The following is a 25,333-nucleotide window of genomic DNA, read 5'->3' as shown; positions in this document are numbered from 1 at the left end:
AGACCGGAGCCCGGGGGAGATGACTCCACACGGCCAAGACCGGAGCCCGGGAGAGATGACTCCACACGGCCAAGACCGGAGCCGGAGGGAGATGACTCCACACGATCAAGACCAGAACCGGAGGGAGATGACTCCACACGATCAAGACCGGAGCCGGAGGGAGATGACTCCACACGGCCAAGACCGGAGCCGGAGGGAGATGACTCCACACGGCCAAGACCGGAGCCCGGGAGAGATGACTCCACACGACCAAGACTGGAGCCAGAGGGAGATGACTACACACGATCAAGACCGGAGCCAGAGGGAGATGACTCCACATGACCAAGACCGGAGCCCGGGAGAGATGACTCCACACGGCCAAGACCGGAGCCGGAGGGAGATGACTCCACACGGCCAAGACGGGAGACTGGGAGAGATGACTCCACACGGCCAAGACGGGAGACTGGGAGAGATGACTCCACACGAGACCAAGACCGGAGCCAGAGGGAGAGATGACTCCACACGACCAAGACCGGAGCCAGAGGGAGAGATGACTCCACACGGCCAAGACGGGAGCCTGGGAGAGATGACTCCACACAAGACCAAGACTGGAGCCCGGGGGAGATGACTCCACACGACCAAGACCGGAGCCGGAGGGAGATGACTCCACACGGCCAAGACCAGAGCCTGGGAAAGATGACTCCACACGAGACCAAGACTGGAGCCCGGGAGAGATGACTCCACACGACCAAGACCGGAGCCAGAGGGAGATGACTCCACACGGCCAAGACCGGAGCCTGGGAGAGATGACTCCACACGAGACCAAGACTGGAGCCCGGGAGAGATGACTCCACACGACCAAGACCGGAGCCGGAGGGAGATGACTCCACACGGCCAAGACCGGAGCCTGGGAGAGATGACTCCACACGAGACCAAGACTGGAGCCCGGGAGAGATGACTCCACACGACCAAGACCGGAGCCGGAGGGAGATGACTCCACACAAGACCAAGACTGGAGCCCGGGGGAGATGACTCCACACGACCAAGACCGGAGCCAGAGGGAGATGACTCCACACGGCCAAGACCGGAGCCTGGGAGAGATGACTCCACACGAGACCAAGACTGGAGCCCAGGGGAGATGACTCCACATGATCAAGACCAGAGCCCGGGAGAGATGACTCCACATGGCCCTCACTGGTGTGGCCAGAACCTGCCCAAAGAGTGTGTGTGAGATGTGAGACACCCCTGCAGATGCTGAAAGCCTGAGAAACAGCACCCTTGGATTCAGGGCAACCTAGAGATAAAGCCAATCTCTCTCTCTTCCTGGAGAATCTCAGGAAAACCGCTTAGATTCTAAGGGGAAGAAAAAATAGAAATCCGTCTAAGACCAGCACAACAGTAAGTTCTGCAGGGCGGGTTATCAAATTAAACATCAGGCTAGGAATTTAACCTGAAGTTCCAGGCTGGTCAGACCCCAGGCACTGCATGGACAGCGGCACCAAGGGACATAACGATTTCCTCCTAATACATCATATTATTTCACGGCACTAAACTCACAAGAGGCTGTAAAACAGAACAAAGAGCTCTGTACTCCCCTCACTCGGCCTCCCCAAAGACGACGTTTCAGACAAGCACAGAGCACGGGCAGTCAGCAGGGAGCCCCGGCAGGGCTAGGCCACTCAGCCCCACGGCCATGTCCCATTTCTACACTCCCTTGTTTTCCTGACTGAGGGAAGCAGACACAAAGGAACTCACGCTGGAAAACCCAGTTAGCATAAAGGTTAAAAGCAAACAAATGGAATCCTGCTATGTGAGGCAGTTGCAGGGCGGTGAGACCGAAACGGCTGCTGTTCCCGGGGAGGGCGCCCAGGTGGGACGGTGAGACTGAAACGGCTGCTGTTCCCGGGCAGGGCGCCCAGGGGTCCACCAGGTGTCCAGGGAGCCAGCAACGCCGCGTCTCACGGGGGTGGGAATGTCAGGGCCAGAGTAGAATGATTTGTTAACCAGATGTTTACATTTTAAGGACTTTTCTGTATGCATGACGCAACCATATGTTTTTGTTTTTTTTAAATTTTAATGTTTAAAAAAGAAAGCCAAAGAGAACACAGTGTCTTTCAAAGGAGTGACAAGCTAATTTCTCAAAAGGAAGAATGGAAGTCAGAAGACAGTGACATCATTCCTTACATGACCTGAGGAAAACCACCAGCAACTGGAGTTCCAGGCACAGGAGGAATGTCCACAGCCAGCAGTGGGCATGGAGAACGGGCTCAGCACGGCCCACTCTCGGGCTCACACACCCCACCCTCACGGGCTCAGCACACCCCACGCCCGCGGGCTCAGCACACCCCACGCCCGCGGGCTCAGCACACCCCACGCCCGCGGGCTCAGCACACCCCACGCCCGCGGGCTCAGCACACCCCACGCCCGCGGGCTCAGCACACCCCACGCCCGCGGGCTCAGCACACCCCACGCCCGCGGGCTCAGCACACCCCACGCCCGCGGGCTCAGCACACCCCACGCCCGCGGGCTCAGCACACCCCACGCCCGCGGGCTCAGCACACCCCACGCCCGCGGGCTCAGCACACCCCACGCCCGCGGGCTCAGCACACCCCACGCCCGCGGGCTCAGCACACCCCACGCCCGCGGGCTCAGCACACCCCACGCCCGCGGGCTCAGCACACCCCACGCCCGCGGGCTCAGCACACCCCACGCCCGCGGGCTCAGCACACCCCACGCCCGCGGGCTCAGCACACCCCACGCCCGCGGGCTCAGCACACCCCACGCCCGCGGGCTCAGCACACCCCACGCCCGCGGGCTCAGCACACCCCACGCCCGCGGGCTCAGCACACCCCACGCCCGCGGGCTCAGCACACCCCACGCCCGCGGGCTCAGCACACCCCACGCCCGCGGGCTCAGCACACCCCACGCCCGCGGGCTCAGCACACCCCACGCCCGCGGGCTCAGCACACCCCACGCCCGCGGGCTCAGCACACCCCACGCCCGCGGGCTCAGCACACCCCACGCCCGCGGGCTCAGCACACCCCACGCCCGCGGGCTCAGCACCCCGCACCCTCGCGGGCTCACGCACCCCGCACCCTCGCGGGCTCACGCACCCCGCACCCTCGCGGGCTCACGCACCCCGCACCCTCGCGGGCTCACGCACCCCGCACCCTCGCGGGCTCACGCACCCCGCACCCTCGCGGGCTCACGCACCCCGCACCCTCGCGGGCTCACGCACCCCGCACCCTCGCGGGCTCACGCACCCCGCACCCTCGCGGGCTCACGCACCCCGCACCCTCGCGGGCTCACGCACCCCGCACCCTCGCGGGCTCACGCACCCCGCACCCTCGCGGGCTCACGCACCCCGCACCCTCGCGGGCTCACGCACCCCGCACCCTCGCGGGCTCACGCACCCCGCACCCTCGCGGGCTCACGCACCCCGCACCCTCGCGGGCTCACGCACCCCGCACCCTCGCGGGCTCACGCACCCCGCACCCTCGCGGGCTCAGCACACCCCACGCTCGCGGGCTCAGCACACCCCACGCTCGCGGGCTCAGCACACCCCACGCTCGCGGGCTCACGCACCCCACGCTCGCGGGCTCAGCGCACCCCACGCTCGCGGGCTCAGCGCACCCCACGCTCGCGGGCTCAGCGCACCCCACGCTCGCGGGCTCAGCGCACCCCACGCTCGCGGGCTCAGCGCACCCCACGCTCGCGGGCTCAGCGCACCCCACGCTCGCGGGCTCAGCGCACCCCACGCTCGCGGGCTCAGCGCACCCCACGCTCGCGGGCTCAGCGCACCCCACGCTCGCGGGCTCAGCGCACCCCACGCTCGCGGGCTCAGCGCACCCCACCCTCGCGGGCTCAGCACGGCCCACCCTCGCGGGCTCAGCACGGCCCACCCTCGCGGGCTCGCACACCCCACCCTCGCGGGCTCGCACACCCCACCCTCACGGGCTCAAACACCCCACCCTCACGGGCTCAGCACGGCCCACCCTCACGGGCTCACACACCCCACGCTCACGGGCTCAGCACGGCCCACCCTCACGGGCTCACACACCGCACCCTCACGGGCTCAGGACACCCCACCCTCACGGGCTCAGCACACCCCACCCTCACGGCCTCACACACCACCCCCCTCACGGGCTCACACACCCACATTCATGGCCTCGCCCAGCTCCTGGGGCCATCGGGACAGCGCTCATACAGCCCTTGTTCCTGTCTGTTCCGTTCCCCCACGTGGCTCTGCACACTCCTCCCCATCCAGGTCCATCCGCAACAGAACAGAATCACGCCACACCCTTCACTAGGCCTCCCAGGAGAGGAGAGGGCCTCCCAGCCAAATGCCTGGCCCTCCACCAGCATCTGCTCTCGAGCCCCACAACACCAGCTCCTGCCTCTTCCAGACCACGCTCTCTTCCTCTTCCTCAGAGCCCCACCTATGAATGTCTTGGCATCACTCCTGCCCTGAACAGCCCACCCCTCGCTCCAGCTCTGCCTGTGTCTGGACGACCACCCCCCACTCCCTGACCCCCGGCTGCCACTGACCTCACCCCCTCCCACAAGCCTGTTCCCACCAGGTCAGCCACTTACCTCATGGTCTCACCATGAACCACAGCCCACATGACTCGTCTTGAGGCCACCCCACTGTCTCTGAATCCTTTTCTGCTTCTCCCTGACATACCCAGCAGCCTCCGTGGCTCCTCCTGCATGGAGCTGGCCCCTCCAGTGCCTACCTCGGCTCAGCACTTCTCACAGCACACTTTCCTCTCAGCCTCCAGGAGCCCCCCACAAACCCCTGGCTTACTGGACCCCAGTTCACTCAGCTGCTCCCTCCCTCACCCCCTGCCAGGGCTTGGCTCCCCCATCATCATCTCATTCAGTCTTGACCTTGGTAAGTCAAGTCTGCATGTGAGATTAACAGGAACCACGGGGGCAAAAAGTGGAAAGTTTGTAACTAACAGAGAGAAGGGAAATGGCAAAATCAAAATAAAACCAATTCAAAAGACGCAAGAACGACCAAAAAGTGGAAGTCTGTAACTTCCAGAGACAAGAGAAACGGCAAAATCGAAGTAAAACCAATTCAAAAGACGCATGAACGACCAAAAAAGTATTGGCTTCAAAAGGCTGGCACTATGGTCTGAATGCAATTTATTTACCGGGGCTGGGGGCCCCAAGGAGGTTTTGAGGCTGGGCCTTTAAGAGGTGACGAGGCTGCGAAGATGGAGCCACACCTTTCTGAAAGGCAGGGTCAGCCCCCAGGAATAGACCTGCTCCCATGTGGGCGGCCTGGTCCACAGGCTACGAGGATGCGAAGATGGAGCCACGCCTTTCTGAAAGGCGGAGTCAGCCCCCAGGAATGGAACTGCTCCTGTGTGGGCGGCCTGGTCCACAGCAAGGCTGTGCTGGAGCATCTCCCTCTTGGCGTGGTTACTGGCTGTGTTCGGGCACAGCATGAGGTCCTCACCATAAGTCACCAGAGGCAGCCCCTCGACCTTGGGCTTCCCAGCCTGCAGAACTGTGAGAAATAAATTTCTTTTCTTTATAAATGACCTGGTCTCAAGTATTCTCTTACAGCAAGAGAAAATGGACTAAGACAGCTAGAAATTAAAACTACAATATAAGACATTAGGTATAAACAAAGGACTAAAAGTTCCTACTAAAATACCAAGATTGTTAGACTAAATTTATAAAAATCAAGTTCTATGCGCCTCTGCCCGGCCGCCCCGTCTGGGAGGTGAGGAGTGCCTCTGCCTGGCTGCCACCCCGTCTGGGAGGAAGTGAGGAGCGCCTCTGCCCGGCTGCCCCATCTGGGAGGTGAGGAGCGCCTCTGCCCGGCCACCCCGTCTGGGAAGTGAGGAGCGCCTCTGCCCGGCCGCCCCGTCTGGGAGGTGAGGAGCGCCTCTGCCTGGCTGCCACCCCGTCTGGGAGGAAGTGAGGAGCGCCTCTGCCCTGCCGCCCCGTCTGGGAGGTGAGGAGCGCCTCTGCCTGGCTGCCACCCCGTCTGGGAGGAAGTGAGGGGCGCCTCTGCCCTGCCGCCCCGTCTGGGAGGTGAGGAGCGCCTCTGCCCGGCCGCCCCTTCTGGGACGTGAGGAGCGCCTCTGCCCGGCCGCCCCGGCTGGGAGGTGAGGAGCGCCTCTGCCCGGCCGCTCCGTCTGGGAGGTGAGGAGCGCCTCTGCCCGGCCGCCCCTTCTGGGACGTGAGGAGCGCCTCTGCCCGGCCGCCCCGGCTGGGAGGTGAGGAGCGCCTCTACCCGGCCGCCCCGTCTGGGAGGTGAGGAGCGTCTCTGCCCGGCCGCCCTGTCTGGGAGGTGAGGAGCGCCTCTGCCCGGCTGCCACCCCGTCTGGGAGGAAGTGAGGAGCGCCTCTGCCCGGCTGCCCCGTCTGGGAGGTGAGGAGCGTCTCTGCCCTGCCGCCCCATCTGGGAGGTGAGGAGTGCCTCTGCCCGGCCGCCCCGTCTGGGAAGTGAGGAGCGCCTCTGCCCGGCCGCCCCGTCTGGGAGGTGAGGAGCGCCTCTGCCCGGCCGCCCCGTCTGGGAGGAAGTGAGGAGCGTCTCTGCCCTGCCGCCCCGTCTGGGAGGAAGTGAGGAGCGCCTCTGCCCGGCCGCCCCGTCTGGGAGGAAGTGAGGAGCGCCTCTGCCCGGCCGCCCCGTCTGGGAGGTGAGGAGCGCCTCTGCCCGGCCGCCCCGTCTGGGAGGTGAGGAGCGCCTCTGCCCGGCCGCCCCGTCTGGGAGGTGAGGAGCGTCTCTGCCCGGCCGCCCTGTCTGGGAGGTGAGGAGCGCCTCTGCCCGGCTGCCACCCCGTCTGGGAGGAAGTGAGGAGCGCCTCTGCCTGGCTGCCCCGTCTGGGAGGTGAGGAGCGTCTCTGCCCTGCCGCCCCATCTGGGAGGTGAGGAGCGCCTCTGCCCGGCCGCCCCGTCTGGGAAGTGAGGAGCGCCTCTGCCCGGCCGCCCCGTCTGGGAGGTGAGGAGCGCCTCTGCCCGGCCGCCCCGTCTGGGAGGAAGTGAGGAGCGTCTCTGCCCTGCCGCCCCGTCTGGGAGGAAGTGAGGAGCGCCTCTGCCCGGCCGCCCCGTCTGGGAGGAAGTGAGGAGCGCCTCTGCCCGGCCGCCCCGTCTGGGAGGTGAGGAGCGCCTCTGCCCGGCCGCCCCGTCTGGGAGGTGAGGAGCGCCTCTGCCCGGCCGCCCCGTCTGGGAGGTGAGGAGCGCCTCTGCCCGGCCGCCCCGTCTGGGAGGTGAGGAGCGCCTCTGCCCGGCCGCCCCGTCTGGGAGGTGAGGAGCGTCTCTGCCCGGCCGCCCCGTCTGGGAGGTGAGGAGCGCCTCTGCCCGGCTGCCACCCCGTCTGGGAGGAAGTGAGGAGCGCCTCTGCCCGGCCGCCCCGTCTGGGAGGTGAGGAGCGCCTCTGCCCGGCCGCCCCGTCTGGGAGGAAGTGAGGAGCGCCTCTGCCCGGCCGCCCCGTCTGGGAGGTGAGGAGCGCCTCTGCCCGGCCGCCCTGTCTGGGAGGTGAGGAGCGCCTCTGCCCGGCCGCCCTGTCTGGGAGGTGTACCCAACAGCTCCGAAGAGACAGCGACCATCGGGAGCGGGCCATGAGGACGATGGCGGTTTTGTTGAAAAGAAGAGGGGGAAGTGTGGGGAAAGGAAGGACAGATCAGATTGTTGCTGTGTCTGTGTAGACAGAGGTGGGCATAGGAGACTCCATTTTGTTCTGACTAGGAGAAATTCTTCTGCCTTGGGATGCTGTTGATCTATGGCCTTTCCCCCAGCCCCGTGCTCTCTGAGACATGTGCTGTGTCAACTCAGGGTTAAATGGACTAAGGGCGGTGCAAGATGTGCTTTGTTAAACAGATGCTTGAAGGCAGCATGCTCTTTAAGAGTTATCACCACTCCCTAATCTCAAGTACCCAGGGGCACAAACACTGCAGAAGGCCGCAGGGTCCTCTGCCTAGGAAAACCAGAGACCTTTGTTCATGTGTTTATCTCCTGACCTTCTCCCCACTATTATCCTATGACCCTGCCATATCCCCCTCTCCGAGAAACACCCAAGAATCATCAATAAATACTTCATAAAAAAAAAAAAAATCAAGTTCTATGTTTAAAATACATATATCCAAAAATGAGGGAAAAGGTCAGAATAAAAGGAGGGAAAAATCATTCCAGGCAAATAGTAACAAAACACCATCAGTTATGACTCTGGAAACGGGGGACAGACTGAGGCAGCTGGACAGCGGGTGGGTTGTGGGCACAGCAGACGGTGTGCCCCGTCGCTCTCTCCTTCTTGGCCCTAAGAAAAGGCAGAGACAGGTGCAGTCTGAGAGGACAGGTCCTTCCCAGACAGTGGGGCCTGGGGGCCCCAACAAAACAGCCAGACCTGCAGATCACCCTAGAGCTGACAAGCCCCCGGCGAGCAAGAGCTACCACCGGCTTTTGAGTAGTTTACTTTAAATATAAACAAGAATCACTGGGCATTTGAGGAAAACCTTTAGATAAGAAAAACTGAAACACAGCAGCATAAAACTTCAAAATAACCATAATATCATCAGAGAAATAAGGGAAGAACAAGAGGCTACTGAAAGAGGAACTATCCAAGAGCAGAAAGGAATTATGGGATTTGAAAATGTGACCACACATGTTAAGAATCCCCCAGGAGCTGGAAGCTGAAGGTGAGAATACTGCCTGGAAGGCAGAACCAAAAGACAAGAAAACAGACCACGGCAGGAAATCGGTCCGGAAGGTTCCACGCCTGAGTTACGAGTCCCAGGTCAGAGCTGAGACAGGTAGAGGACCTGGGCACAGAAGCCACACAGGAAATCCTCCTAGAACTGACAGGTGTGGATTTCTGCACTGAAAGGGCACAGCACATGCACCAAATGCCCCAGTGGATCTAAAGAGACCCACGTTACAATGAGATGCAACTCAGACCAGTGGGGTTCAAGGAAAGTTCCTAAAGTCTCCAGAAATAATAGGTCACACACAAAGCATCAGAAGTCAGACCGCACCAGGCTCAAACCTGGCACTTGAGAAACAGGGGATCCAACACCGGGATCAGGGAAGGGGCGTCACAGGGGGACAAACAGCGTCAGTGTCTGAACCCAGAGACAAGCGGGCAGTGTTCAGATAGTTCAGAATAAATTAGCAGGAGGCAGAGTCAACTCAGCCAACAGAAACACAAGCCAGTGATTACCGACAGACACAACATACCCTGTAGACGACGTGGTTCAGCTTGAAAATGCTCACACGATCTGATCTAAACAAAATGGGAGCCAGTCAATGGGGCTGGGGAAGGGCCGTCCGTGCCTCTGCGAGTGCTTGGCTCCCCCAGGGGGAAGTCATGAGTGTGAAGAACCAAAACCAAAACCAAAGAAAGCAAATCAAGAAACAGCCAAATGGAAGCATGCTCTTCTCAAAGGCCATGGTAAATGCCGGAAGAAACAGCGGGAAGCACTGATCCACCTGCAGGACTCGGGGGCAGAAAAGCTGATTCTGTGTCCGCTTCACAGCACTATGGAAACACTGTGGAAACTCTTACACTGAAGAACCATGAACGTGCTATTATTTTACTTTGATAAGAATAAAAGAGAGCAGGTGAAGAGCCCTAGGAGGGCGCCGTGCCACCGAACCTGAACCAGCATGTGGCAGATGTCCACGTGTCCAGCCTCTGCCGCGGCGTGCAGTGGAGAGCGCTTATTCTGGTGCTCCATTTTGAAGTTGGGGTCAATTCCGTCCACTGTGAACAAACACAGTTTTATTAATGATTTCAGATGTAGCTACAGACTCCAGCTCAGGACTGTCACGATGGCTGGCAAGCACTCACAAATGACCATCTTCCACACAAACAGCCACCTCGAGCCACGCCGGAACCCACCCACAGCACCATCCTCTGGACTTGAGACTTGAGTGTGCTAGTCTCCTGCGGAATTGAACAGGCAGGTCCCTCTGTCAGAACTAACTCGGCAAGGCACACTCCTCCCTTGACCGCCCTGCTCTTAACTCTGAGGTTCCCTCTGTGTTTCCGTGCGTCCTGGCCATGGCCGCCCCAAGCCCTGTGAGGCAGCTGACCAGGGCAGACACACCCTAGGGGAGCAAGCAAGGCCGGGGACAGAGGCCTGAGCATCGGTCAATTCCCAGGAGGTCTGAGAGGACGGTGAGCAACGGAGCAGTGAGGTGACCTTAGTGTCATGTGAAGTCTATGACGAAAATGATTAAAACTGCTGGTCAACATAAATAAACCTTTTTTTTAACAGCAAATGGTTTCACTTCTTTTTACTTAACGTACTGTCCAGTAAAGGGCTTCTTAATCATCCTTTTCAACCCAGAGACGATGAACGTCAGAGAAATCAAGCCTAGAGCTATGAGCTCAGAGACCAAATTATCACTGGGAAGGCTCTCTAACAAGTATGCTTTTGGGTATTAGAAATCTAATGCAATTGGTTTGCCTGTTATAAAATACCTATAGCTGAAGCCTACTTTGTCCACACCACAGCTGCTTTGATCAGCACAGGTGAGACATCGGCTGCCGTCATCACCACACATCTCAGTGATGCCGTCATCACCACACATCTCAGCGTCATCACCACATATCTCAGTGATGCCGTCATCACCACACATCTCAGCGTCATCACCACATATCTCAGCGTCATCACCACACATCTCAGGGCCACAACTCACTAGTTTTGCTTTTCCTTAATCTCTATTTCTGCTTGATTTAATAATCACATACCTAATTCCTTTTTAAAAATTAGAACTTCGTAGAGAATAGTTCTAATATCTTGCGTAACTGGATATGAACACCATAAAAAGCCTCAACACCAGTGGGCAACCTATTCTCACTCATCAGAGAACTCGGAGACACAGAAACAGAAAACCAAAACGAGACCAGCCTCCCGAGGAAGGGGTAACAACTGCTCTCGGCTTCTTTCAGTGCTACAGGGCCGGCTGCGTGTGCCCGGGCCGCAGGAAGGCACTTACCCAGCATGAGGAGCACCTTCTGAAGCTCCCCTTGCCTGGCGGAGAAGTACAGCTGCTTTGGGTGGAAGCGAAGCTTCTTGGGTCTGTGGGAAGCACAGGACAACAGTCAGCATGGGGCTCTGCGTCCCACACGTGAAGCTGAAGGCTGGAAGGCCCGGCGGACGTCTGCCCACCAGCCCCACAAGCTCAAGTGCAAACCCACCAGTCGAGATATCGCATGGTAAAAACTGCAGAACAAGAAACTGCGTTCCCAGGCACTGCAGGAGAACACTACGCACTGTGAGGCTTTTACACAACACGACGACAGAACCAGCGCAGGATGCAGGGGCACCTCATCTACGCTCAGCACAGCCGGGACCAGCCCCAGCCAGGATGAGCCCGCACAGCGTGGTCATGAGTGAGGGCACAGCTCGCACTACACAGAAGATGCCTTGGGCGGTGAGAGCTGGGAACATTGGCACTTTTGCTTTGAAACCTTAACTCGATGACTAAGCTGATAACGGATACGGTTTGGACCTGTGTCCCTCCCAAAACTCACGTTGAAATGTGACCTCCAGTGTTGGAGGTGAAACCTGGTAGAAGGTGACTGGATCCTGGAGGCAGATCCCTCATGAATGGCTTAGCGTCATCCCTCCCCTTGGTGATGAGTGAGTTCCCGCTCAGTCAGTTCCCACGAGATCTGGTGGCTTAAGAGTCTGGGGGCTCCCCCCTCCTCTGTCTCTTGCTACTGCTCCTGCTTTGCCTTCCACCATGACTGTAGCTTCCTGCGGCCTCCCAAGGAGCAGATGCCAGCACCGTGCTTCCTGTACAGTCTGGAGAACCGTGAGCCAATTAAGCCTCTTTTCTTTATAAATTATCCAGCCCTGGGCACTTCTTTATATTGACACAAAGCAGACTAACACAATCACCAAGGGATGGGGGAGAGAGTGGGGTCAGGAACAGTCTGGGGTCTGGTCAGCGAGCAGGGCCTGTGGGCATCGGTAGATGGTACCATCGCTTCAAGAACAGGCTCAGAGGCGAGGCTGGAGGCAGACAGAGGGGAGATCCAGGGAGCAGGCACCGCAAGCCTCAGTGCCACAGTCTGGTCTGCCTCCCTGGTGGGGCAATACTGAGAGAAGGACGAGGAGGGGTGAGTTTTTGCGAGCTGTCGGGAAAGCCTGGAGGGCCCCTTGGCCCAACCCTCGCATTGCACAGATGTGGTGTGGCCTGGGAGGGAAACGGAGTCAAGGCAGCAGAAGCAGTGTCTGTTCTCATGACCTAAGGGAAGTTCAGGGCCAACAGCAACCAGGAAATGTTTGTCAGAGCTCACCAAGACCTACCTCCTCACTTAGGACTTCAAAGGTGTCACATGTGGCTCTTAATATAATGCAGAGGACAGTAATTTACAATAATTTCCCAAAATAGTGTGAAAATATACGAATTATTCTAACGAACAGCATTAATCAAAAAGCTGAGAAGTGCTAAAGTGACGCCAAGGGGAAAAACGCGGGGTGAAGATTAAAACAGGCTCTGAGACATCTCTGAAATCACATGTCAGGTCTTACTTTTCCGAGTCGAGGGCGATGAGAGCGCTCTCCAAGGTTTCCTTCCCTGGTCCCTGGGAAAGGCCGGGGGTTGGCCTCCCAAGCCCAGCAGGTCCCGTTGGATCGAAGCCCTCGGGCATGTGGGAGGCTGTACCCTGCAGCTTGTCGTCCTCCGAGAGGGGTGGCCCGGCAGCACTTCAGGGGGGGAAATCGGGGAAAGGTTTATGAAAACACGAAACATGGCCTGTTCCCACTCCGACTGCTCGAGTGTGACCTGCTCTGACTGCCCGAGTGCACTGTTTTCTAAGTGAGAGCTGCGGATTTGCTTACTGTCCGCTTAGTCCCTGGATTTAATGGTTCAGGATTCAAAACCAAATTTCCTGAGAAAACTAGGGCAACTTTTCCTAGACTTCTGGGCACCTTTGTTCAAATACACTCTCATGAATGAGCTTCAAGCTGAATCTATCAAGTCCACTGCCCACCCCAACAAAAGGAAATCCCACTGGAATTCTGATTCAAAGTGCATTAAATTTACAGGTTAAATAGGAAGGAATCACCTTAACATGTCCACAATTTGAGTCTCTTTTAAATAATCTTCAAGGAAGTTTATTTTCTTTATATTAGTGTCACATTTAAGTTCTTTGTTCTGCTGGGTAGAAGTTTTGTTGCTGTTTTGAAAGGGTCTCTTTCGTTATTTTATTCTCAGGTAGGGAACTGCTGCTAAGGAAGAAGGCAAGCGGCTTCTATCTCTTATCAGATCCTCTTACTGACTCTTTTGAGCTCTAAAAATTTTTCAGCTGTTTCTACTGGACTCTTTCAGGAAGACAATTGTATCTGTCTAATATGAATACTTCTAATTATTTTAGACTTTTTTTGTCTTCAGCTAAGGCCTTCAAACCTTAATGCCACAGAACTCAGTCACAGACTGCAGCAGCTACCACTCGTCTATCGCTTGTGTACCGACAGGACTGTGCCGGCAACAGAAACACCACAGAGCTACATCAATGGGGGTCCTGTGAAAACCGGTTCAAAACAGGCAAATGGATCTACATAACCAAACCGAAAGAGAGCAATGTATGCACAAATGGCAATAAACGAATTTCAGAGTCTTAAATGTCAGAAATCACCATGAGCATCAGCGTCAGCTCAGAGACTTCCGGAAAAAACAGCAGGAAGCAATAACGTTAACAACTGAAACGTTTTCAGGTGGACGACTGGAGAGCCCAGCCAGAGCCTGTGCCAGGTACCTGCCCGTTGTGGTGTCAGCCCTGCCCTCCAGGGCTGAGCCCTTCTCCTGCCCGGGGACTGGTGTCACGGTCGAGGTGGTGTCTGCTTTAGCTATCGTCACCTCTTTGGCCTTGGAGCTCTCCTCCCCACAGTGGGGACAATAGCTGGCGTTATTGACTCGAGAGGCACAGTCTTTGTGGAAACGGTGAGAGATGCTGCTCTCGGGCTGACACTCCATAAAATTACCCTAAAAATGGGAGGACAAAAAAAAAATTTTGTTTTAATTGGGGTTAATATTTAGAAAAATAAAGTACTACTAAAGTGGTACCACATCCCACATCAGGCGGTCTGCAGAGTGAGCCGTGGGTCGGGGTGGGGTCCAGTCTTGGCCCCAGGCGTCATTAAGAAGGAGGAACGATGCTTCCCGCGGTGCTCTCGCCCCACAGAGAGGAAGCTGAAGCCAGACAGAGGTCACTTGGCTGCCTCTGACCCACCCAGGCCCAGGAAAGCTGAGGCTGCCCACAAAGGAAAGGCCTAAAGAAGGACCCAGAAGGCCCCCTACTCTGAAGGGCGGATAGGGACAGGGCCAGACGACAGCACCTCAGGGCACAGCATCAAGCAGGTGGAGCTGCCCCAGTGCCCAGCAGTGTGCAGCAGATGTGGTTTGGCGACCCAGGTGAGCCTTGAGGAGGGGCACACAGCCATAAGAACAGCATTTTCTTGCAGAAAGCCAGAGATAAACAGATGTAGCAGAAGCAAAAAAAGGATGTTTGAAGATGGGGAGGACATGCAAGGTGTGAAGTCCAAAGAAAAGCCCCCAAAAGTGGAAGCTCTTGGCCCAGGTTCGTAAAGGGGCAGCAGGGTATCTCTGGGTGCCTGAAGCTCACATTCAAACACTCACACACACAGGCGCACACAGACAGACGCTTACAGGCAGAGGCTCACAGAGATGTGCACGTGTGTGCGTGCACGCACACACACACACACACACTCACATCCTACATGCACGAGGATGCCCACACACGGGAGCTCCAAAGGGAAGCAGCCCATTCTCAGGGGGCCCTGGGCACGGCTGAGCACAGATGTTTGACACTGAAGTAACTGATGACCCAAGATCCCAGCAGAAACAGCCCAGGGCACGGCAAGGTGGTGCCGCCTCTCACAGGAGCTGTGTGCTCTGTACACCCTTATCATAGGGGATGAACGTCCTCAGTACAGCCTCCACCTGGAGTCTCCAGTGCGTCACAAGCCCCTCACCACTGCTCTCGAGCCTCAGTGCCTTAGACACCTTCACCCCCAACCCCCACTTCCCTCCTCTGGCCTGGAAGCCCAGGTCACACCGTCCTAGTCATCCCCGAAAGTGGCTTCCAGGCGGGAGGAGGGAAATGGGGGTTGGGGGGGAAGGTGTCTAAGGCACTGGGGCTCAACAGTGGTGGTGAGGGGCTTGTGAACACTGGAGACCTCCAGACGGACTCCGGACCCGGGCCAGCTGCTGGACCACCCGATAGCAGGTGGACCCAGGACAGGAACCAGCACCAGTGAGCAGACAGCAAAGCCTGCGGAGGACTCAGAGGCTGCCGGACTGGGCTCTTACCGCTGTGCAGAAGTAGCCACAGCCAGGACAGCACTGGTGCTTCACCATGCGGCCCCGGTGGTCTTCACACAGCACGAGGAGCGGGGCCTTGTTGGAGGGGCGCATCAGCTCATACTTGACCACGCTGTTTGTGCACCGGCCCAACTGCAATCAGACAAGACTGGTGGTCAGTGTCAGAGTCACGAGAGGCCGGCATTCCCTCCCACCAGGCGCTGGGCAGTGCAGGCACACAAGAGCTGCTCAGCAGGTGTGGGCTGACTGAGCCGAGCCCTGCAAGGCCAGCTTGGCTTTGTGAGCACTTATCGAGCACCTGCTACACGCCTCAGCATGGGGGACAAACAGGGAGCCCACAGAAGGAAACGCTCATCATCTGCACAACCGGCAGGAGGCAGCGGCTCGTGAGCAGGTCCAGTGGGCCAGGCGCGACCACACCCACCAGATCCAGGGGGCCAGGTGCGCCCACACCCACCAGATCCAGGGGGCCAGGCGCGCCCACACCCACCAGATCCAGGGGGCCAGGCGCGACCACACCCACCAGATCCAGGGGGCCAGGCACGACCACATCCACTCACATGCGCCTACCAGAGGGCCGGCTGCTCAACTCTGGCAGAAGTCAAGGAAGGTTCTGGGGTGAGAGGGGTTCTGGGCTGGGTATCCAGGAAACATGAACGTATACCTGGCAGGACAGTCCAGGCCATCACAGGCCAGCAGTGGGCAACGGTACAATGAATCTGTGGGAGCCCCAAGGATTCTGGGGCAGCCAGAGGAACCTGCACACAGGGCAAGGAGCAGGACACAGAGTCCGGGGCCTGACTGGGGGACATGGTCACTGGAAGGTTCTGAGAGGACCAGGACTTGAAGGCGCCTGTGGAGGTGGAAGCACTGAGGGCACCCAGGATGCCAGGCGCTCTGCAGCACACCAGACAAAGCCTTACAGGTTTGCTATGGAAAGTTCTCTGATAGCCAATAAGAAAACAAGAAGTAGCTCTCCCAAAAATAAGCAAATAATTGAGTGGCAATTCACAAAAGAAGAACTACAAATGCCCCCCAAAGGAAATTACACAAATAAATTCAACATAAAAAGCCTCTGACATTCTTCCCATTCGGTCTGGCACACTGCAAAGCTGGTGTCTGTGGGGTCTGCAGAGATGACACACCATCACTGTGAGTTCTGTCCAAACTTCACGGCAAGCAACTTGGAGACATGAATCAAAAAGCTTACAAATACATATTCTTTTTTTAAGACTCCACTTGAAGATATAATTAAGTGCACAAACGTGTATCTAGAAGGACCCAGCTTTTGCAATAACAGAAAAGTAGGAACAACCAACCTGTCTACCTGCAGAAGAGTGGCTGCAGGGCACGCCCAGGTGGCATAAACGATCTACCCTGAAGCCAGCAAGAGACTTCCCGATGCCCAAATGATGTTGCATTAGAATCATCCAGGCAATTTTCTTAAAAGACAGTCTGGGCCCCACCCCATACCTATGGAACAAGACCTGAAAGGCGTAGAACCAGGGCATGTACATCCTGAAAAAATGCCCCCTCCACACCACCACCACCAAATGCGTCTGCAGTGACTCCCTGGTTCAGGACCAGCGGCTGCAGGGCACTTGTAGCTACTGACTTTGAAAAATGTTTACATTAAAGGAAAAACAAGTTATTTTCAAAAATTCAATGTGGTTATACACATAGAAGTCTAGGAGGACATACAAAAGTACTAAGAATGATTCCCTCAGTTTTGGAATAAGAAGTGATTTTACTTTCTTCTTCATGCATGTATGTAGTATCTGGATTATTTTACAATCAGCATGCATTATTTTTACAATCATAAAAACGATAATGCTGTATGATTCTGGCTCTGTGCTGTGTAACAAGGAAACAGAGAAGGGAGCTGCGGGGTCAGGGATCTAGGCAGAACGGCAGGAGAATGTAAGGAAGGAGATGTTCTGGGAAGGATATATCAAATAAAAGACAATGGGATCCAGTTAGGGTTGGGAAAAAAGAGATAAAACAAAGCATCCTTTAACAAGGTGGGAAAAACACAGATGCATTAGGGGTGGTCCCACTGAGGTCACCATGGGTGGGAGAGACGCCCCGGGTCCACCACAGCAGAGCACAGATTCACTGACTGCTGACGGGACCCTCAAGGCGGGACCAGAACAAAAAGGAATCCACCGCAGGGAGGGGCTGTGCTTTGAGGACAGATAGCAGCTGAAATAGGTACTGACTTCGCAAAATAGAGATAACCCAAACCTGCTTGCCTGAAGGTGGGTCCGCACCGGCAGAACCCTGGAAAGGCTAAAGAATCAGGGCCAGCTTCAGTGGCAGGGGCTGAGCTGGTGTAAATACAGAGCTGGCGAGGCGGAGCCTCAGACGAGGTCCATGCAGCCAGGTACCCCACCTGGCACAGGTGAGGGGTCACCCTCTGCAGAGGTGGCCACAGAGCTCACTATCCACTCTCCACACAAGCCCACTGCTATAAAACGGTTTCCTATTTTTTTAGTGTCTCACTTTTTTATTAAATATTCTATTAAGAAAACTTTCAAAAATAGAGACAAAAGTAAAATGTATCCCCATGTGCCCATGCCTGATTTCAAAAATTACCAGTATTTTCCTTTCTCATTCAAGACATCCCCTATAATCTTTTGTGCTTGGAGAGGTGTGCTGGAATATTTAACAAAGTACCTAGGGGTAAAATGATGCCATTTTAGCCATAATTTACAACTCCATATGCATTGCTAACAAATCATACTTCATATAACCTTAGAACCATTATCACGCGGAACACAGGTAGCACTTTCTCAGCGCCATTTAATACCCAGTGCCCACAGGCTCTGCAGGGTCCACAGGCTCTACAGGGTCCACAGGCTCTGCATGGTGGGCTTATTAGGACACAGCGGGGTGTGCAGCTGTCCTGGGCTAGCCTTTCATCAGCTGTGGGAATGCCCTCCCTTCCTTCCTCTTCCTTGGATCTGGTTTAAACCAGACCTGGGCTCCACTGTGGGCCCCGCTCCTGGGCAAGATACAAAAGCCTCCATGTTGGGGTCCTCTGTGATTCATCCCAGCTGTTCTACAGCTCAGGTCTGCCGATGGGGCCCCTCCCTTCCTGCCCAGCGGCACCCTCTCTGCCCGACGCTGCCCGAGCAAGCATGAACAGACAAAGTCCAAAGGTGGAACAGCACTGCTGCAGCCAAAACGCCCCGGCATCCCCATCTCCTCGGTAAGACCATGTCGTCCAGCAAGGTGCTCGCCTGTGGTGAGCTAAGACAAAGAAACTGAAGCCAACCAGCCAAGACCAGGACTCCGAGGAGCACAGAGACGTGCAGACAGAGAAGAGTTTGTGGGAGACACTAGCACGATTATGCTCAAAGACATGGGAGATAGCAGGGCGCAATGGCTCATGGCTGTAAACCCGAGGTGGGAGGATCACCTGAGGTCAGGACTTTGAGACCAGCCTGGCCAACATAGGGAAACTCCGTCTCTATTAAAATGCAAGAAAATTAGCCGGGCATGGTGGCGAGCGCCTGTAATCCCAGCGACTTGGGAGGCTGACGCACAAGAACTACTTGAACCCAGGAGGAGGAGGCTGCAGTGAGCAGAGATTACGCCACTGCACTCCAGCCTGCACAACAGAGCAAGACTCCATCTCAAAAAAAAAAAAAAAGACATGGAAGATAGAGGCAGCTCTGAGGGGAGAACTGGAGGGCCACAGTGTCCGTGACATGAGATAGAACATTTCAGAATTCAAAGGCTCAAAATAGTTATCTTCTGAGCAATGTGTCTTAAGAACTATAGGTTATGCACCACCAAGACAAGAGTGAAGTGCAGATACGTGATCCAGCAACTTGATGTGTCTGAGAATACAAACACGCAATTCTATCAGCTGGGAATGGGTTTATAACAAGTACACAGAAAACAAAAAAATGAATAGGGAGGCAATGATTAGCTCCAAGGAAAACAAACAAAACAAAGTCACTCAAGAAAGGAAAGGCAATCCAGGCAGCTCTGAGTGCCTCCCCCAGCAGGACACAGCCTGGAAGCTGCAGCCCCAGGGAATCAGCCCCACTGCTTGCTCTTCTCTTTGGTTCGCTCCTGGGTGCTCACAGGAGGCAGGGAAGGTGCAGACCAGAAGCCTCCTTGGTGTGAGGCCTACAAGGATCCTTCCGTCTTGCTGCACAAGGTGGCTGGCTGGGAGGGAAGCAAACCCTATGGCCTGGGGCACAGGTGAAAGATTATGGCTATCACAGCTATAGGGGAGGTACCTAGTGTCCAATGGGATACTGCCCAGCACCAAACAATGAGCAGGGCAGCCCCTTCTTCCCCCAAAGAATTACTTGGCCCAACACGTCAAAAATATTGAGGTTGAAAAGTCTTGCACTAGAGAAATCTGAACCCACTGTCAAGAGAGAGAAACATCAACAGAAGCACACTCAGAGATGACTGAAACATTGTACTACAGACCAGGAATTTCAAGAACGTCAGCGTAAAACGCTAGAAACAAACAGTACCAGAGATAAATGCCTTTGACTGGCTCATAAGTATACTCAACAAGGAAGAACTGGTGAATAATTTTAAAGGCCAATATAAATTATCTAAAACTAAAATGGAAAGAGAAAAAAAGAGGAGGGCATTGAAGAGCTGTGGGACAATGTCAAACAATCTAACGTGTGTACAAGGAATCCCAGAAAGAAAGAAAAAAACACAAGACTGAAGAAATAAAGTGGGCCGGGCACAGTGACTCACACCTGTAATCCCAGCACTTTGGGAGGCCGAGGCGGGCGAATCACCTGAGCTCAGGAGTTCAACACTAGCCTGGGCAAGATGACAAAACCCTGTCTCTACTAAAAATACAAAAATTAGCCAGGTGTGGTGGTGCAAGTGTATAGTCCCAGCTATTTGTGGGGCCGAGGCAGGAGAATTGCTTGAGCTCAGGAGGTTGAGGCTGCACTGTGTCATGTTCATGCTACTGAACTCCAGCCTGGGTGACAAAGTAAGACCGTGTCTCAAAAAAAGAAAAAGAAAAACGAAAAGGAAAGAAAAAAAGTGATAGCTGGCTAAGAATTTCTTAAACATAAATAGAGATCAAACCAAAGATCCAAGAAGCTCAGCAAAACCTAAACAAAATAAATACCAAAAAAGCAAAACACAACAACAAAACCCACCACACTCAGGCATATCATTTCCAAATTGCTGAAAACCAAAGCAAATATTGGTGGCAGACAGAGAAAAATGACATATAGTATGCAAAGGAACAGAGGCAAGAAGTTCAGCCAATGTCTCATTAGAAACCATGCAGGCCACACTGGAGTAACAACCTCTTTAAGGGCTGGGGGCGGGGAACTGCCAACCCAGAATTCTATATCCCTGGAAGAAAGTATCTTTGAAAAATTAAGACAAAAGAACTTTTTCAAACAAACAAAAGCTGAGAGAATTCATTATCAGCAGCCTTGTGCTACCAAAAAAAAATTATTGGAAAGTCTTTAGATACAATATAATAATACCACAAAGACAGAAATTTGGATACAAAGGAACAAAGATCTCTGGAATGTTTAAGATGAAGGTTAAACTATTCTTATGTTTAATCAAACCAAAAAAAGATACTTAAAGCAAAAATAATAGCCAATATACTGTAGAGTTTTAGCATATATAAAATTAAAATGCAGAAACAAGATACAAGACAGGATTGAACCATACTACTGTAAGGTTCTTACACTGTATGTTATGTGGTATAATGATTTGTTGGAGGTAGACTGTGATAAATTAAAGATGTGTATTGTACACTCCAGGGGAACCACTCAAAACATTAGAAAAAAGTTCAAATAATAAAGACAATATTGAAATAAAATGGAATCTAAAAAATTCAAATTCAAAAGAATGCAGAAAAGGCTGAGTGTGGTTGGCTCATGCCTGTAATCTCAGCACTTTGAGAGGCTGAGGCGGGTGGATCACCTGAGCTCAGGAGTTCAAGACCGCCTGGCCAACATGGGGAAACCCCGTCTCTACTAAAAATACAAAAAATTAGCCGGGCGTGGTGGCAGGCACCTGTAATCCCAGCTACTCAGGAGGCTGAGGCAAGAGAATTGCTTGAACCTGGGAGGCAGAGATTGCAGTGAGCCGAAATCCCACCATTGCACTCCAACCTGGGCAACAAGAGTGAAACTCTGTCTCAAAAAAACAAAAAAACAAAAAAACAAAAAAACACACACACAGAAAGTGAAGAAAAAAGGAGAACAGATGGTATAATAAGTGGAAAAACTATTACGATGTTAGCCTGCAATCCAGCTATATTAATACTTACATTAAATGGAGATAATCTAAATATATCAACTTAACAAAAGGACCGTGATGCAGTCATGTCTCACGTAACAACACGGTGTGTTCTGGGAAACATGTCACTGGGTGAGTTTGCTGGTCTGAACATCACAGGCTGTACTTGCATGAGCCTAAATGGTGTCGCCCACTCCACACTCAGGTTATGGTACCCAATGTTGCTCCTGGGCTACAAAGTTGTACAAACATGACTGTACTGAATACTGTAGGCAGCTGTAATACAACAGGAAGTGTATGTACATCTAAACATATCTGATCACAAAAAATGTGCACTAAAAATACAAAACAGGTTGAACATCCCAAATCCAAAAATCTGAAATGCAGAATGTTCCAAAATCCAAAATTTTCTGAGGGCCAATATGACGTTCAACAGAAATGTTCATTGAGGCATTTTGAATTTTTTTTTTTTTTTTTTTGAGATGGAGTCTTGCTCTGTCGCCCAGGCTGGAGTGCAGTAGTGAGATCTTGGCACACTGCAATCTCCACCTCCCGGGTTCAAGAGATTCTCCTATCTCAGCCTCCCAAGTAGCTGGGATTACAAGCTCCCGCCACCATGCCCATCTAATTTTTGTATTTTTGGTAGAGACTGGATTTCCCCATGTTGGCCAGGCTGGTTTTGAACTCCTGACCTCAAGCGATCCACCCACCTCAGCCTCCCAAAGTGCTGGGATTATAGGCGTGAGCCACCTCACCCTGCTCTCAGATTTTTGAATTTGGGATGCACAACTGTTAAGTATAATGCAAATATTCCAAAATCCAAAATGAAATCCAAAACACTTCTGGTCCCAAGCATTTTGAGTAAGTGATACTCAACCTGTATTGTAATCTTATCAGACTACCTTCATAGATACGGTCCATCAACCTGTATTACAACCTTATCAGACCACCTTCACAGATACAGTCCATTGTTGGCTGAACACTGTTATGCAGTACACGACTATATTAGATAAAAGGGCAAAACCACCAGGCATGGTGGCATCTCCAATCCCAGCTACTCAAGAGGCTGAGGCAGGAGGATCGCTTGAGTGCAGGAGTTTGAATCTGCACTGAGCTCTGACTGCACCACTGCACTACAGCCTGGGCAACAGAGTGGGACATTGTCTCTAAAAAATAAAAGTAGGCTGGGCACGGTGGCTCACACTTACAATCCCAGCCTTGTGGGAGGCCAAAGCAGGTGGATAGCTTGAGCCCAGAAGTTTGAGACCAGCCTGGGGAACATAGTGAGATACCATCTCTACAAAATAAAAATATTAAAACTTAGCTGGGCGTGGTGTTGCATGCCTGTAGTCCCAGCCACTCAGGAGGCTCAGCTGGGAGAATCACCTGAGCCCCAAAGGTGGAGGCTGCAATGAGAGCCACTGCATTCCAGCCTGGGGGTCCAAGTGAGACCCTGTCTCGAAAAATAAAATAAAGTAAAATTTTTCTTTATTAAAAGAGCAAATCCAACTACATGCTGTCTACAAGAAAGCCACTTTAAATTTATAGACAGAGACAGACTAAAAGCAAAAGTGTAGAAAATGATGTACCGTGCAAACACTAATCAAAAGAAAGCTGAGTAGCTATGTTAATATCAGACAACACAGCCTTTGAAACAAAACAGGTAGTTTTTGTTTTTTGTTTTTGTTTTTGTGACGGAGTCTTGCTCTGTCGCCCAGGCTGAAGAACAGCGGCACGACTGAGGCTCACTGCAACCGTCGCCTCCCAGGCTCAAGCAATTCTCCTGCCTCAGCCTCCCAAGTAGCTGGGACTACAGGCAAGCACCACTACAAGTGGCTACTTTTTGTATTTTCAGTAGAGATGGTGTTTCCCCCATGTTGGCCACAATGGTCTCAAACTCCTCAGCTCAAGTGACCCGCCTGCTTCAGCCTCCCCAAGTGCTGGGATTACAGGCATGAGCCACTGTGCCTGGCCTGAGACACGTCTCTCTATAAAACCATTCCAGTGAACAATGAATAATAAATTATAAAATCAGCACCATTTTGAAACCTCCAATGAATAAACAACAAATGTAGGTGTTAAGCATCAGCAGCTGCCAATATCAGAGAAAGTGAGACAGCCAGACAACATGGCCCTTTATTTTGGGCTAAACCCTCCCCACACTCAAGAGTCCTACAAAGGGGCCAAACTTGTAAGGTTGTTTAATTTTTTTTAAGAGATGGGGTTTCGTCATGTTGCCCAGGCTGGTCTTGAACTCCTGGGCTCAAGCAAGCCTTCTGCCTCGACCTCCCATTTTACAGACATGAGCTGCTGCACTCGGCCTTGGCGGTTTTGCAAGAAACACAGAGGAACCTGCTGAACTGCCACCTAAGTATGGGATTCACGGAATCCAGATTATGGGAACCTCGAAGCTTCCAACAGCCTGGGTTGCTCAACAGATACATTGAAAGAAAAAGAAGGGACCAAGAACAATACAGAAATTGAAGGACAGATGGGCAGCAGTGCCGCAGGTGAAGCTACAAACCTAAACAGTGAAACTGACCCTGGAAGTGGGCGTTGTGGGAGTTGGGACAGAGACTGCTGGGCGGGGCTGCCGGGGAAGAACACGAGCGGGGACAGGCTGGGGGTGGTGGGGAGAGGGGGAGTGGGAGTGGGGCGGTGCGGGGAGTGGGGGTGGGGGGGGGAGTCAGGCTCCGCTTCTCCACCTTGGCGGTGTTTACCAGAGCTCAGCTGAAGTTGGTTTGTTCAGCCCAATGTTTGTTTTGTATGGTCCCTTCGGGATCTACGTTTAATTTATTATTATTTTGAGTTTTCTATCCAAAAAATAAGTCAGAACCCAAGGGATCTTTTGTTTAATTTTAAACAAAAAAAGCTTACCACACATCGAATACAGAGAAGGCCATGAGTTCTTAAGAATGCTAAGGCAGAAAGGGAGGTGGAGAGGGGACAGAGAGAAGCAAAATCAAGCCCTCTGGATACCACTAGAGGTTGTTAGGGCACCCATTCATTACTCTGCAAAGACAAGTAGCTATTTATTCTGCCAATCCCGGCTGAAGCTTGTTTCAGAGGTACGAAACAGCCCTAGCAGATGTGGGGAAGTTCTTCTGTACCAAAGAATTCCAGCCTGTACTTGCAGGAGGAATGACAGAATGGCAAAATCACCATTTTGAAACTTTGAATGAAACAATGGATGCAGGCAGTGGTCACCAAGGATGGTATGGCCTTCGGACGGACGGGCGGCCGCCTCAGAAACCCAGAGCCTTCTCAGCACCACTCCCAGCACACGAACCTCCACAGCATTCTCGCCAGAATTAAATCATAAAATAAAAATCTTAGGTACTTGAATGTAAACCAAGTCTTTGAATCTAATTTTCAGGCTATAGGAACTAAGGCAAATGACTTACACAACAGAAGAAAGTTATGAGCTAAGTCCAGAATCTGGAATCCAGATTCTTTCAGCCAACAGCGTGGCAAATGGGAAGAAGTGCGGGACAAAGAGAATGTTCTGGGTGAAAGAAACACAAAAGACTTAAGAGACATTGCAGCAGATTGATTTAATGAATGGAACCAGTTTGGATCCAATTAGAAAGAGAGAAAAAAAGTAAAAGGCATTTTGTCAACAGGCCTTTGCCCATGGACTAGGCACTAAATAATAACAGGAAATTGTTATTTTTGTTACACGTGAAAAGCATTGCTGTTATGTGAGACAACGGTCCCTTTTTGATCTTAATAGAAACATACTGTGCTATTCAGTAGTAAAATGGGGTTTGCTTTAAAATAGT

At 53.6% G+C, this 25,333-nt stretch overlaps 1 protein-coding gene across 25 annotated transcripts in view; it reads right to left on the bottom strand.

Annotated features, from left to right (window-relative positions):
• The window catches only part of EHMT1 (euchromatic histone lysine methyltransferase 1), a 229,824-nt gene that overhangs the window by 51,544 nt on the left and 152,947 nt on the right, over positions 1 to 25,333 (bottom strand). For 17 of the 25 annotated variants that reach the window (XM_024252220.2, XM_054521327.1, XM_024252222.2 and 14 more), the window contains 5 exons: positions 15,282 to 15,425; positions 13,708 to 13,934; positions 12,482 to 12,655; positions 10,938 to 11,020; positions 9,590 to 9,696 (listed from right to left, as the gene is read on the bottom strand). In XM_024252220.2, coding sequence (XP_024107988.1) covers positions 9,590 to 9,696; positions 10,938 to 11,020; positions 12,482 to 12,655; positions 13,708 to 13,934; positions 15,282 to 15,425 — 735 coding nt within the window. Of the gene's footprint in view, positions 1 to 4,934; positions 5,498 to 9,589; positions 9,697 to 10,937; positions 11,021 to 12,481; positions 12,656 to 13,707; positions 13,935 to 15,281; positions 15,426 to 25,333 lie in introns of those variants that run through there. The other 8 variants (XM_063714603.1, XM_063714606.1, XM_063714605.1 and 5 more) reach the window with 2 other exon arrangements.

This window comes from Pongo abelii, chromosome 13 (assembly GCF_028885655.2).
Source record: "Pongo abelii isolate AG06213 chromosome 13, NHGRI_mPonAbe1-v2.0_pri, whole genome shotgun sequence".
In the NCBI taxonomy this organism is placed as follows: Eukaryota; Metazoa; Chordata; class Mammalia; order Primates; family Hominidae; genus Pongo; species Pongo abelii.
The sequence above is the reverse complement of the archived record's forward strand: the minus strand, read 5'-3'. Positions and strand labels throughout refer to the sequence as shown.